We start from the raw sequence: 14,788 nt of genomic DNA, 5'->3' as shown, positions 1-14,788 counted from the left end.
CCCCCCCCCCCCCCACCGTCTTTACAGCCGGTTCCCGCAGGTCGTGTGATTTGCTCACCAGCAGACGTTTGGAAGTGTGTTCTGACTCATGAGAGTGTTGGGGTGTCTCCTCTGCTCGGGCCACGTTTTCATTCAGAGGATCCAACGTCGTAAATGGGGCCTGAACGCCAGGGACCTGGCTCTCTGCAGAGCCCTCCCCTCCTCCCACCAGCTCCTCAGAGCTCACCCGGGGCCCTCCAGTCATCTTCCGCTTCCCTCTGCATCCGGGGAGACTGGTTTCCTATTTAAGTACCGGTTTAATAGAGTCACAGCCCAGGAACGTCTAGAACAGGAGGCCTGTGGATAGGATTCTTAAATGACCTAAGTGACATGAGCACAGCTGTCATCTGGCTGTGGTAAAAGCATATGTGGCGTGAGGTGCAGCGAAATAGCCCTAGAGCCAATAATTGGCCGTCCTTGTGATAAGCCTAGAAACGCCAGGATCCCTGGGGCACCTAGGTGGCTCAGTCGGTTAAGCGTCCGACTTCGGCTCCTGTCGTGATCTCACAGTTCGTGAGTTCAAGCCCCGCGTCGGGCTCTCTGCCATCAGCACAGAGCCCGCTTCGGATCCTCTGTTTCCCTCTCTCTCTGCCCACCGCCCCCTCAAAAATAAATAAACAAACAAACAAACAAAAAAAATAACACCTCCAGAATCCTCTTGGGGCATCAAGCTTGCAATAAATTAAGAGAATATTTACTGAAGTAAACTTGAGGTTAAGCTATTAAGCAAGCTAATGCCCCTAAATAAACTATTCCTTCTGTATTTTAGGGGAGGACTAAATGAGCAGCCTGAGTGGGAGTTTGGCCTCCTCTCTTTCCAAGTTCCTCTAGAACCCGAAACAAATGTCACAGGGAAAAACCCCCATGAGAAATTCAATAGGGCACCAGGCCTGTCGAAATGCCACAGGAGGGAGGGGCCTGGAGGTCCCCCGTCCTGGCCAGCGTTCCTGGGGAGACGTCCGGCTGCTGAGCAGCTCCCCTCTGTCCCACTTTGAGCACAGTGAAGAGCCCGTGTGCTCCCGTTCCTCATGGGTGGGCCGGGGGTTCCACCACTGACCTGCCGACCCCTGCAGGCGTGGGAGGCTGCCTGAGAAATCAAAGAATTTTTTAGGTAAGGGGTTGGCAGAGTTTTCCCGTAAGGGGCCAAATGGTAAATATTCTAGGCTTCGTGGACCCTCTAGACTGTCGTGACTATTTAATCTGCTTTTAGAGCACAAAGGCAGCCTTAGATAATATCAGAGTGTTGGGCGCCTGGGTGGCTCAGTCAGTTGAGCGTCTCACTCTTCTGCTCAGGTCATATCTCACGGCTCCTGAGTTCCAGGCCCGCCTTGGGCTCTGTGCTGACGGTGCAGAGCCTGCTTGGGATTCTCTTGCTCTCTCCCTCTGGTTCTGCCCCCTTTCCTCCACCCCCTCAAAGTAAATAAATAAACTTTAAATAAATAAATAAGAGTCAGTGTGGCTATGTGCCAATAAAACTTTATTTACACAACCAGCTGCTGGCTCTGGCTATACCGCGTATCAGTACTAGGCAGTCTAGGATAGTATTTATAAACATAAATGTAAACATAATAATAAATCAGCAGACAGTGAAAATTGGCAGCTCAACCGTGTTGAGCATCTAGAATAGTGCTGTTCACTGGAACTTTCTGCGGTAATGAAACGTTCTGTGTCTGTATGTCCCGTTACAGCAGCCCCTGGCCGGTTTGGTACCTAGTGCCGAAAACGTAGCTGGTGTGACTCAGGAGCTGGATTTCTGATTTTACATCATTTTAATGAACTTAAGTTTAATAGCCTTTGGGTACCAGAGCTCCTTGTGGCAGCTGGCCTTTGCTAAAACAGAATTGATGCAGGAAATACAAAATAACCCGAGAAATTCTACTTTACATTTTCACTGAGTCTTGAGAGAATGATATTCCGCTAAATCAAGAGCATGTATCTACGAAAAAGCAACAGCCTCAAGAAGTATTCCGACCAAATGAAAAAATACCATTGAAAAATAATGAAGTAATTCAAGAAATGGCAAGGCGGAGTTCACGGAGGACTGAAAAATAAAACCAGTTAAAACTGATCAGTCTGAGTACTTAGCGATAACGTGACTGTGTGTACAAGGCACTTGTTAAGAAGGGATTCTTTACATAGAGGAAGAGTCATATTTTAAAACTAACCTATAACTAATACTCTGATTATTTTAACAACACCAGAGAGGTGGGGTGAAGGGTGTTGTAGCAGCTGTCTTGTTTAGGGAGGATCACAGATTTCGTTCCACTCGTGTCATTGATAGGTAAGTGGAGGCTGAAATTCGCTTGTCAGGAACGTCAGCTTCCTAACATCAGCTAGACTGCATAAAAACAAGTGACAGAATTTCTAAGTTATTGGAAGGGGGGAAAAAAGGAAAGTGTGACCCACTTGGGGAAAAGTTCAGGAAAAACTGCAACAACAGAAATAAGCAGAAAACATAAAATTACAGGAGTATTTTCAAACGCGATTCATTCCTCACTTTGCCAACTGACAATTCTATTAAAAGATTCTCAGTTTGGGTTAAAAAAAAAAAAGAAGGCGGCAGAATATACTCTACTGTATGCTGTTTGTAAAAGACAGAACTACAATGAAATCACACAGGAAGATCATGAAAACAAAGCCATAAAGCCCAGAAGCCACTGACAAAGATATAAAAGACAAATGAGTACAAAAGGAAAAAAGACACAAAGCACAATTCAAGGTCCACAGTATGGAGGTACCTTTTGTTGGAGAAGATAAAACCCTTATGGTGGTGGACTGCTGTGTAACTAAGCACACAGCTTCTAGATGTTAAAGCAAAAACCAATAAATACAAAGACATGTGGAAGCCTACCCGTAATCCTAAGGTGCCACTGACCTTTGCCTCAGAATGTGTCAGATTAAGTAGATACAGAAATGATGTAAAAACACGGAACTACACAATTAGAAAGCTGGCTTTCATACATAGATTTAATATATATGATAGATTTCATGCAGGATATGCTTGCATGTAATTATGCAGATGTATGTAATAAACATAGCAAACATATATATGTGTATATATAATTGTTCTTTTTACATATCCCAGACACATTTGTGAAAATGGCTCATACGCTAGACCAAAGCGAGAATTTGAGCAAAAACCCAAAGCTGCGCATTTAAAGGCTATCTTTGACCACAGTACGAGAAATGTGGAATTGGATAACATGACTTTTTGGGTCCCGCTGCTTAGCACGTTATTATTTTGCTTAAAGTTATTTAAGTTTCCTTGCTTTTTGCAGCCCTCACGATAAAAAAAAAAACGTGCCATGTGGCATCCCAGAGCGTGGCAGTCGTGGTGATGCTAAGATGTTCTTACACTGATAGGTGTTTATAAAATGAAGGATTGTTGGGGGCGGTGACTACATGTAAAGTTATAACTTTGAGTCTCCAGAAATTCCACTTTGCTCGTAATAAAATACTCAAATACTTTCACGGAAAACGAATCAAGGTAGGACTTCTGGTGCTCAAGTCGCAAATGAGAGGCCAACATGGAAGGAAAGGAAAGGCAGTGATAGTTTTTCATTTTTATTCCTATCACAAGAATTATTCTTGTTTATTGAAAACTTGGGAAATTACCCACGTTTTTAACTCAACATCCCATAAAATCCGCCCCCTCTAAGTGCCCCGTGTGGCGAATCCGGCCCCATGTAGAGTACCTCCGTCACACCCAGAAAGTTTCCCGTGCCCATTGGCGGTCACCTCTGCTCCCCTCCCAGCCCCAAGCAACCATTGATCTGATTTCTATCCCCAGAGCTTTGCTTTTTCTGGAAATCTCATGTCAATGGCATCATAAAATATGCAGGCTTCGGTGTGTGGCTTCTTGCACTTAGCGTACTGATTTTGAGGTTCATTCAGGTTGTCAGATAAGCATTTTATCACCTTTGTATGGGTCCCTGGAGAACACCTTAAAATCGCTTAAAACCTTAAACGGCTGTCTTCAATTTCCATTTTCAAGAGACGTGCAAGGAAATTTTTAAAAACCAGGCCATATCTCCGAGTCTGATCAGATACGTGGCAGCGCAGACTCTCAGTGAGGAGCCCTAATTGTATCTATTAGGAATGTATTTGGGGTGCGAGTATCAGCAGCCTAATGATTTATTTTTCTCACATGACAAGAAATGCACAGGTTCATTTGCTCGGTGACGCCATCAGGGACCGAGATTTTCCCCCGAGCGCTCTGTCCTTTTTGGCGAAATTCGTCCTGGCGCGTGTTGTTTCACGGTTACGACGTGGGTGCTGGAGCTTGTCTGTAGTCAAGGCAGGAAGAGGAGGGGACGAGCCCAGGGTGTTGATACTGTTCATCAGGAAAGCAGAAGCTTTGCCCCAAGCCCCGCAGCAGATGTCTGGAGAGGCTCGTTGTCCAGAAGCGGGTCCCATGTCCTCCCTTCCGTTCACAGGAAGGTGGGAAATCAAGCAGAGGATCATCTAACTGGCTTAGGTCAACCATGAACTGTCCCCTCGGGTTGGCTCGGTGCTGCCCTCTAGAGGACTGGGGGTCTCTAGGCAAGGCCTTGCTGGGAGGTGGCGGGGGGGCGCGGAGGGGGCATCCTTTAGGTTACCCATAGAGTCACCACGATAACATGTACCCAGGGACAGTTCCATTAAGTGGTTGATCCTAGATGGCGAGCGGAGAGTAGGCACAAGGCAGAAGTCCCCTAAGATTTGACTAAAGGTTTCAGGCCAAACTATGATTTGGAGAGAATCAGGCGTCCGCACACTTGGGTGAGTTGTGTAAAACCTTACAGTGATACCGGGGTCCAGCGGATGGAGGTGGAGGCCCGCCCTCCCTTCGTTTCTCTTCCCATGGGTGGGCAGGGTCGGCGGGGCGGGGGGGGGGGGGGTGCTGGATAACGTCTGCGGTTCTCTTTTAACATGAGTGTTTCTGTGACTTCCGGATTCCAGGTAAACATGATGACCTTGGCAGAGCACATCATCGAAGCCACTCCTGATCGAATCAAGCAGGAGAGTTTTGTGCCCACGGAGCCCTCGGCTTTGGAAAGAACAGACACTGCCACCATCAGCAGTACCATGAGCTGGCTGGCCAGTTACCTGGCCGATGTCGATCGTCTGCCAAGCGCTGCCCAGATCAGGTCCGTGGAAGTCCGCGGGCCACTGACCAGCGTGAACTCCCGGGCTCAGAGAAGGGCATGGGAGGCTCATTCAGTCTGATGAATGCTGTGTGATACGAGACCTCCCGATGGAAGGAAGGAAACTTTCAGGTCCCTCTTCCCCACCTCTTCCGTGACTTCTCTCCCCTTGTGCATGTGAGATCATGTCCCACGATGTTTCTCTCCCCCCAGTTCAATTGAAGTTTCGTCAAGGGCAGGAAAATGTCTTCAGTGGGCTTAGTATTTAGCATCGTGCTAAACTCGTAGCAGGTACTCGGTAGGAACTCACTCACTGAAGGACAGTTACAAGTACAGAGGATGTTTAGCAACTCGCTGCGCTGAAGGAAGGCATATTCTTGCTGGTGCGCAGTGGCTCTTGTCTCTTTACTCAGTATGTAATGGGTCATGCAGATCAGTCACCAGTCTCTCTCCCTTGTGTCTCCTCTTGTTTCAGAAGTGCGTATAACGAGCCTCTAACCCCTTCTTCTAATACCAGCTTGAGCCCTGTCGGCTCCCCAGTCAGTGAAATAGCTTTCGAGAAACCCAGCCTCCCCTCAGCAGCAGATTGGTCTGAATTCCTGAGCGCGTCTACCAGTGAGAAGGTTGAGAATGAATTTGCTCAGCTGACTCTGTCTGATCACGAGCAGAGAGAACTCTATGAAGCTGCCAGGCTTGTCCAGACCGCTTTCCGGAAATACAAGGTAGAGTAGAAGAGCGCTCTGATGTTGTGACGTTTCGTAAGGTGGGGGAGAATAGACGAAAGTCAGAATCATCCAAACTAAAACCTGATGCCATTTTTTTCTCCCACTATATATTCTATAGAATTGTTATTTGGACTTACTATGTCACAGGAAATTATTAATAATTTTCAGAAGCCTCAGTGAAATAAAACCGATCAGTAGTGCGATGTCAGCATCTCAGTTTATTCTTGGCAGTGATAATGGATATTTATCCTTTAGTTAACATTGAGTAAGTTGACACCTCCACCACAAGGAATTTATGACCCAAAGCAGGGATTTCTAACTGGATGGAGGCCTGGGACTGACCGTAGGTGGCCCGTGAACTCCTAAAATTTTATGGTGAAGCTTGTGTGCGTGCATTTTTGGTGGGACAGGGTCCGTGGCCTTCCATATTCTCAAAGGAGCCTTTGACCACCCTGAATAGGTGTTAAAAGCCAATCATCATCGATCCCACAGTAGAGCAGCCCGGGTTAGGTTAGGAACGATGACGGAGATCTGGCAGAGCGCATAAGGACAAATAGTACAATACCTGACTCGTTAAATACCTGGCAAATGAAGACTTTTAGGCCTCCTAACATCCAACTATTATAGTTCTATTTAGAAGCAGGAATGGGAGATCTATTCTGTAAATTCATTTTTTTCCTGATTTGTGCTTCTAACTGATTATCACTGTATTTTGGTAAACCTGGGGTCTCGGAGAAAGTTACATGTGAGTAACAGTTCTATGTAAGTCTTAAAAAAGTTGAAATTTCTTACACTAAATCGTGGTTTTGCTTCACTTTACCCTTAAGGGCCGACCCTTGCGAGAACAGCAAGAAGTGGCTGCTGCCGTCATTCAGCGTTGTTACAGGAAATACAAACAGGTAAACCACGGCTTTGGGTCACAGTGGGAAGTGCGCCTTGTCCAAACAACAGGCCCCTGAGGATGTTAGCATGTGGTTTGGCCTAAGAGTACTATGTCCAGTGCCCGATTCAAAGACCAACTTTGAATTATGTTGACTAAAAAAACAAAACAAAACAAAAAACAAAGGAAAATATTCCAGAGGGGGAAGGAAAAAACTACCCCCAAAAAACATTTGCAGTTAAACTTATCCCACAGGGTAATTTTTGTTCATATGGTTGGCCTTCCGGTATGATCACCCAGCTGAGATGCTGATCTGGCACAAAGGAAGTTATCTGCATCTGAAGGGAGGATCTGTGTTCTAGTAATTTTGCCTACAGCCTCCGTAGCCATTAACTCCACTAGGGAGTTTGATGTGGTGGTCAGAGAAGGTGAACGGTGGCAGTTATCTTTGACCTTGAGTTGTATAAATTATATACTGTCCAGCCACTTTTCTTTTCCACTTCCTCCCATCCGTTTTCACACGAAGACTTGTAAAATTCTGAAGAAGCTCAGAACATCTTAAACTGCTTTCGCATTCCTCAGTTAAGACGTGCAGGAAGAATTTCTAAGTGTTCTTTACACAGGGTTGCTGTTTCCAGAACAACCTGTAAGCTTACCTAACTGCCATCCCTTGGGAAAGGGAACTAACTAATGTGTACGGGGCCCCTAGGATGTACGAGATCTTTTGGGCACATCATCCCATCACGTGTGCTCTCTACAATGATTGGAAGTAAATAACTTTATTTCTATTTTTCAACAAAGAAGCTGAGGCTCAGAGAAACTAAGTAAATATCAGACTTTCCTAACCACCTGGGTGGTTGGAAACCATACAAACTTGCCTAATTCAGTTTTGACTGGTCCATAGGATAAAGTTCAGGCCTGTCAGTAGGTTCTAGAACCTTCTATGAGACTATGCCATACGGAGGTTTTAAATGCTTATGTAAGGAATAGCGAATGCTGAGAAGTGGAAGTGTGGTACTATGTTCTCTTGCTACGATCCAGGGTTCACTTTGATTTCTGATATGGGTTGCCATTTTCTTGAGTTTCTCTAGGATTAGTGAAAGGGGGTGGGCTGGGAGGAGTCCTCGACTTATAGCCAATTGAGTTCATGATCCCAGAAAATGAAGGTTTATTGTGTAAACGCTGACACCACAGTACCTGGAGCTCTGCAGCAGGGAGCCACGCTCACATTAGAACAGATGCCACACAGAATCCACGTGTCAGGTCTGTGATTAAAACAGGTGTTTATTCCAAACATGAGTTCTGTTTTTGTTTTTTAAAACGCCCTCCCAGGGGCGCCTGGGTGGCTCAGTCGGTTGAGCATCCGACTTCGGCTCAGGTCACGATCTCACGGTTCGTGGGCTCGAGCCCTGCGTCGGGCTCTGTGCTGACAGCTCGGAGCCTGGAGCCCGCTTCGGATTCTGTGTCTTCCTCTCTCTCTGCCCCTCCCCTGCTCACGCCCTCTCTTTTTCAAAAATAAGTTAAAAACAAAACAAAAACCAAACCAAACAAGCAAAAAACTCTCCCAAAGAAGTATTGTCTACAACCAGGAAGACAGAAGGCAATATTTTTTGAAATACTGGCAAGTAGAAGACAAATATTTTGGAAGACAGAAGGCATTAAGATAGCCAGATTGCCTTTTTCTTTTTTCTTTTTTTTTTTTTTCCGGTTGGGAGTTTTATTGGTTCTGGTTTTTTATTTCATTCTATTCAGCAGTCTAACATTAATCTTGTATTTTCTGTTTCTCCCCAAGCTGACATGGATAGCCTTGAAGGTAATGACACCCAAGTCCCTCTCACAAACCATTTCACCAGAGTCACAAACGCCACACCCATCACCAGTGATAAGAAGGGGCCATTAAGACGGCAGGGTCTTGAAATAGGCATACTCCCCTTGCCAGGCCGCCGAAGTATGGTGCATCTCTGGGGACCATGTGGCTATTCCGTTGCAGTGGGTTTTGGCATTAACAGTCATTGGACACTTTCTTGGCCATGTCCGTCTAGAGAATCCATCCGAGCCAATTACCGTGAGCCCCACGAGCCCCAAAATGCACCACCCTGCTGCCCAGCGTGCTTCCCTGGGTTCCAGTAATTTCTGCATGTGCGGTATGCACAGGCCGAGTGGACGAAGGCCACAGGAGCCCTGCAGCATGCAGCGTTCTTGTCTTAGGAGATTTGGGGGCAAATGAAAACGGAAGGCAGGTCAGACAAGACCTGAGAGGATTCTTGCACAAGGGTCCTGTGTCTTGAACATTCTTGAGAGGTCAGTCCGTTCCCTGCCCTCAGTCCAGCTCATACAGGCAGGGATGTCCTCAGGCACAGGGATTTTTCTCAGGAGTATTTTCCCCCAGGATGGTAAGTTGCCTTCTTGTAAGCAGAGTGCTTCCTTGTGACTTCTTGACCCCAGAGCCCTCCTCTTCTATGTCTCATTAGAAGTTCGAACATCGCATTTTTGAAGTATGGAGAGCTCTGGGTTTTTAGTGCCTAGAGACCGAAATGGAAGAGAACTCCTTCTCCTGTGTGTAGTTCTGCAGCCGGCTGGGCGGAGGGTCACCGCTCCTGGCTTCTGGGGAAGTCCCTGGTTCCGTGACACTTTTCCAGGTTCCATGGCATTACCCCTGTGTCGGTCCTATGAGTGTTAATCTCTTGCAGGTTAAATGTCTTAAAGGTGTCAGCGTTTCATGATAAGCCTTGTATTTGGGACCTTGCAACTCAGACATGTGTCGTATGGAATGATAGTCAGGAATCGGAGGCTGACCGCTCCAAGTGGGCGTGTGTATGGGGGTGATTGGGATGCGTAAAAAAGGTTCTCTTAAAATGGGACAGTAGATGTTAATCTTAAGCATGTGAATTATACTTTCTAAATGTGTTCTCTTTATTCCTAAATGTCTAAGTGTATTGCTATCAAATGTGTTTCCAAGCAGGGCAAAATATTTGATACTGGGGGGGGAAAGCACATTTGAAGCAACACGTTGTCTGAAGGCAACCCTTAAACTAATATTTTGCATTTGGGAAAGGTAGGTGAAGAGGTTCCTAGTTTGCGTCCTTCATAATTGAACCCAAACCAGAGAATAGCAATAATAACAATGATAATAGTGATAGTAATAGTAATAATCACAGTAAAGGGTCAAAGCATTTTCCTGCTGTCCCTTCCCCAGCAAACCCAAAGGACACACAGACTCGGTGGCTACTGTTACTCTCCTGCTTATTCTTGTCTCCCTGCAGTATGCACTTTATAAAAAGATGACACAGGCTGCCATCCTAATCCAGAGTAAATTCCGAAGTTACTACGAACAAAAGAAATTTCAGCAGAGCCGGCGTGCCGCTGTGCTGATCCAGAAGTATTACCGGAGTTATAAGAAATGTGGCAAAAGACGGCAGGCTCGCCGAACAGCTGTAATTGTACAACAGAAACTCAGGTGGGTTGAGATTTCGTGGAGGGAAAGCTGTCTGGGGAAGAGAAGCTTTTGGCGTCGCCCAAAGAACGGCCCTGCCTGGACGTCGGGGGCCGAACGCGCGCGTTGCAGTGACTTTCTTTAAGGGCCATTCTAGATGCTGTGACTCTACGTAGCGGTACCGGAGCCGTTCACCGACCTTTGTATCTCTTTAGCCCCTCTCTCCACCCCGCCCCCACCCCCACCCAGTTATCGTGATGCTTGGATGGGAATTTGGCAGGCCCGAAGTTTCCTACTCAGGAGAGGGGCGCCCCCCACCCAAAGTGTGGCGTCGCTGCAGGGGAGACCTGGGGAGGCTAGCTAGAGGTGAGCTATAGTCCGTCTTAGAGAGAGTAATGAAGACGGAGCACAGTAAAATCTGCCGATGGAAGTTCAGAACCCAACAGCCCAGAAGAGTAGCAGACTCGGGCAAACCAGCCCCTAAACTAAGCCTGTCTAGTGCCAGAAGGTCTTCTTCCGCAAAATGAGCTCATGAAGACTCGTGAGAGAACAGCCCGGTGTCACCGTATTTTCCATCTCGGCCCTGCTCCCCGCCCCCCCCCACCCCCACCCCCACCCCCACCCCTTACGGCCGGCCGGAGTGCCATCCGCGGCCTCCCCCTTTCTCTGCCGGCGACGCCCACACCCCGTGTGCCGAAGGCCGTACTGCGGGTGCGGTCGGGTTCGCCTCGTCCTCTGTCCCCGCTCACCCGTTTTCAGCTTTTGCGCCTTAAGCCTGGCGGTACCCTTCCCGTGACAGTGATGTTCCGGCTTTTTCAGGAGCAGTTTGCTAACCAAAAAGCAGGACCAAGCTGCTCGAAAAATAATGAGGTTTCTACGCCGCTGCCGCCACAGGTAACATTAAGCCTCATCTAGACGGTTTACTCATCGAGAGCAATGAAACGACCCTGACCCTCCTAACCACTCATGAACTCCTGCGTAAAGCCAGTTCCCCGAAATTCATCAGAGTAAACGTCCCAAGTTGCAGTAGGAGAGCCAGTCTCTAAGTAGGGACCGAGTTGCTGCACCGGGAGCACCGGAACTGCCTCACGGCACGTTGTAATGTTGAGCGGCGGAGATTCCTGCCGGGTCTCCTGTCTCAGTTTGGGTGTGAGGACGGCCTAGTGGGACTGGCTGTTGCTGCCTGTTTTCTCTTCAGCCTCTTACTTGTACGCCACCCTGCAGCGTGCTTTCCACTCCGAGCCCCTCCTGTGCCAGCTTGTGTCCAGAGAACGAACAGAGTTCCTGTCCTCAGGGAAGGGGTAGAAAACCACCGACTCCGGGCAGGGTTTCCCCACGGAGACTTTCTGCCACGTCGCGGGCGCCCCCTGCTGTGCAGCCGAGGGAAGCCATCTGCGCGGAGACGTGCGTTTTCCATCGGGGGAAAACGGGCCCCCGGAGACAAGGGCGGCTTCCCACCAGACCAGCTAGAGGGGTTCCTCTTTGTTCCTTCAAATCTGAGGTTCCTTTGTGGACAGCAGGCTCTTTCCTTAGATTTGGGGACAGCCGGGGAGATTGTTTTGTTTTCCTGATGAGGTTAGGGTTCTGGGCTGACATCTGTGACGGTGGCCTTCGGGGCTGCGTTTCGGTGACCCTGTGTGGTTTTGTCGCTTCCCTGTGCATCAGGAGCTGTGATCTCCAGCCAGAAACTAGCTCTCTAGTGTCTTCTTGCCTCTTCTTCTTTCACTGCACCAAAACCCCGAGCGTCTAGGTTCAGTTCGATTCCTCAGACGGTTCCTTTCACTTCAGTTTTTCTTACTCCTAAAACTTGCCAACTTCGAGAACGTTTGCGACTTGGAGACTTAATAGGGGTCAACGGCCATCTGCGCTTTTCCTTCTGTTAACAAAAGAATTCTTTTCCAGCATGTTGAGAGGAAGTGTGCTCAGAGCCACACGTTAATCGTAATAAAAATTTTAAAGAGAACATCCTTTAGGCTGTATTTGGCATTCTCTAGCTGCGATGCTATTGGAAAGAGGCTGGTGCACACTTACTAGACCTCCGCAGCCCATCTGCCCTCTACCCTGCAGCAACTGGGGTCTCCTTCCCCGTGACCAGCTGGCCGATGAGATACCCGTATCGATACTCAAATGGGAAGTCTTGTTAGGAAATGCGTATCAAAACATGAAGCGCCTGTGACATAATTACGTTAGTTCTAGAATCCCTGCTGAGGTCGGTCTCTCTTCTCTCCCCCCTGGGCCGTACCTTTGGCAACGTGAGATTCTCTTTGTTTGGTCGACATGATCAGGGACTTCCCTCCGCCCTTTTCTGGACGTGCTCACCTGTGCTCGCACTCCCTCCTTCCTTCGTCCCCTCCAGTTTGTCTACCCCAGCCCTGCTGAGACTGTGGTTAACACTCTCACAACAGATTTTCTTTTCAAGGAAATTAGCTTTACGGGACTCTTCTTTGGAGCCAGAATGTTTGCAAGTTGAATTTTCCTTGTTTCTCCTAGTCTTTGCCTCAAACTTTGAAAATACGTGCGGGTAATGCGACCTTGGTCATTATGAGCAAACTCACATCAAGTCCCCTGCTCCTTCTCTGTTTTTCTCGTCCAAAGCCATGCCCTATGTCTACGTTGGGTGAGTTGAGAGGTTAAGACAGTTAGGCAAAACATCCGTGCCTAAAAGGCCGGCTCCCAGAGTAAGCTGAACAAAGGAACACTCTTATTCTTGTTTTCAAAGCTCTCTCTTTATAAGCTAGTTGAGAAGAATTTCATGAAGATTTCACCTTTCTTAAGTTCGTGTTTTAACTAGTAATAACCTCCTGAGGGTGGCAAGAAGGTTTGTTGCGAGGAGAACATCAGATTGTGGACTTGGAATTCCTATTCATTCTTTGGGATAAAATAAAGACCCCTAGTGGCTCTTTTCCTGACTTGCCCCATAATGGTTTAGACGTTAGAAAAAAATGAGCAGGCAAATTTTAATAACTTTTGCATACCGACTGTATTCTCTTCCCATCCCTGTATCCTGAAAATCGGTAGAACTGAAAGCTCATGTTTTCCCTCGGATGAACGTAACCCTCTTTCCACGCTGGGGTATTGAGTCTTATTTTAAGAGAAACTGTCATGTGTCTTGTCCCTGCGAAGTATTAAAATAGAAAACCTCATATAACACCCTTTCAGAAAAGGTAGGTAGGTAATGGCTTCAGGAATCAATAAGGGTCCTGTCTCTTAAGAATTTTGCCAAGTCATGTGACGCCAACATTTTTAGACCTCACGATGAATTGGTGAATTTTCTACCTGCTCATTTCACATACCCCATCACCACTCTCCTTTTCTTTCTTTCCAAAAAAAAAAAAGGGGGAACCACTTTTTACTCTTTTTTTGTTGTTGAAATAAAGCTGTGTATAAGGTTTCTGTTGTGACCCTCACGTGCTAATAGCTCTTTGGTGTTGTTTTACTGTCTAAAGCCCCCTGGTGGACCATAGGCTGTACAAAAGGGTGAGTTTAGCTGCCTGCTAGCCAGTGTTTACCTTTATCTTCCATTTTCAATATTTTGCTTTTTGCTTGCTTGCATGGGGCTGCAGCCTAGGTATGCCAGTAAGTTTCACATCCATTTTGAATGAAATAAGACAAAATGAAAACTAACCCTAATTACTAACACTGCTACTTTATACAACATGAAAAACAGTCACATACAGCAGATGTACAAATGCATGAGTAAGCGAGAGGGAGGCCCTTCTGAAGCCGCCACAGGGCACGCTTAGAACTCGGTGGAGTTGGAACAAGGCTGCACTGGAAGAAAACGTCAAGCAGGTGGTTATTTGTGACTCAGATCATTGGCCACAATGCAATTCTCTCAACTACCGCTGTGTCCAAATTTCTAAAGCAAAAAAGCTCACCAGGTGATACTGGCTTTTTTTTTTTTTTTTTTTTTTTTAACGAATCGATTTCTTGTTTAGAGTTACTATTTCCCCCATCACCCTGTTCCTGTAGTTTCGTTTTGTAAATCTCCCTTTCCCTGGTGCCATGAGGTAAGTCAGCACATGAAGCTGCCCTTTCAGAACCAATGCAGCGCATTCATTATTAAAGAGCGAGCAAACCCGACTTCCAGAATTTAATGGCAATGCTGAATAAAGACGATGGGGTGGAAGGTGTGTTAAATCTGCATATTTTATATAGCAGTTAAGAGTGGACATTCCAATAGAATTTGTATTTTAAAGAAATGATGATGAAGAGGTAGGGTAGCCGATGGACACTGTTGGTGTCCTTGAGGTTTTAGACTATGATGCTGGTTTGTAGGTATACACAAGGGGCAGAAGTCTCTGTCAGAGGCGACTGCCACATGCGTGAAGGTAGAGGAAAGGATTTAGTGTCAGGAAATTGATTTAAAAGACAGGGATATAATTCACCCAAAGCAGATTCGAATGTAGATTAATTTGACACCTTTTATCCGATGGACTTAAGAGAAGATGCCCTTAAGCAAATAACAGGGGAGCAGGGGAGCCCCCACCAGTCAACTCCACTCCATTCGACACCCTCCCTTTTTAACCCCGACTTGAGTCATTTGTAAGATTTCTGAGAAGAGATTATAATTCAAAAATTCTAA

The 14,788-nt window shown here is 46.8% G+C and overlaps 2 protein-coding genes across 19 annotated transcripts in view; both read left to right on the top strand.

Annotated features, from left to right (window-relative positions):
* The window catches only part of VAMP3 (vesicle associated membrane protein 3), a 160,711-nt gene that overhangs the window by 123,532 nt on the left and 22,391 nt on the right, over nt 1-14,788 (top strand). The gene's annotated exons all lie outside the window — the stretch shown is intronic.
* Nucleotides 1-14,788, top strand: part of CAMTA1 (calmodulin binding transcription activator 1) — an 852,124-nt gene that overhangs the window by 825,867 nt on the left and 11,469 nt on the right. For 10 of the 18 annotated variants that reach the window (XR_013557729.2, XM_078452485.2, XM_078452475.2 and 7 more), the window contains 6 exons: nt 4,981-5,168; nt 5,641-5,887; nt 6,718-6,789; nt 8,563-8,583; nt 10,034-10,227; nt 11,023-11,097. Coding sequence is in view for 17 of the 18 variants with exons in the window: in XM_078452485.2 (XP_078308611.1) it covers nt 4,981-5,168; nt 5,641-5,887; nt 6,718-6,789; nt 8,563-8,583; nt 10,034-10,227; nt 11,023-11,097 (797 nt within the window). In the remaining variant the exon portion in view is untranslated. Of the gene's footprint in view, nt 1-4,980; nt 5,169-5,640; nt 5,888-6,717; nt 6,790-8,562; nt 8,584-10,033; nt 10,228-11,022; nt 11,098-13,649; nt 13,681-14,788 lie in introns of all 18 variants that reach the window. The other 8 variants (XM_078452486.2, XM_078452476.2, XM_078452488.2 and 5 more) reach the window with 5 other exon arrangements.

This window comes from Panthera onca, chromosome C1 (assembly GCF_046562875.1).
Source record: "Panthera onca isolate mPanOnc1 chromosome C1, mPanOnc1 haplotype 2, whole genome shotgun sequence".
Lineage (NCBI taxonomy): Eukaryota > Metazoa > Chordata > Mammalia > Carnivora > Felidae > Panthera > Panthera onca.
This window is presented reverse-complemented; position numbering and strand designations above follow the sequence as displayed.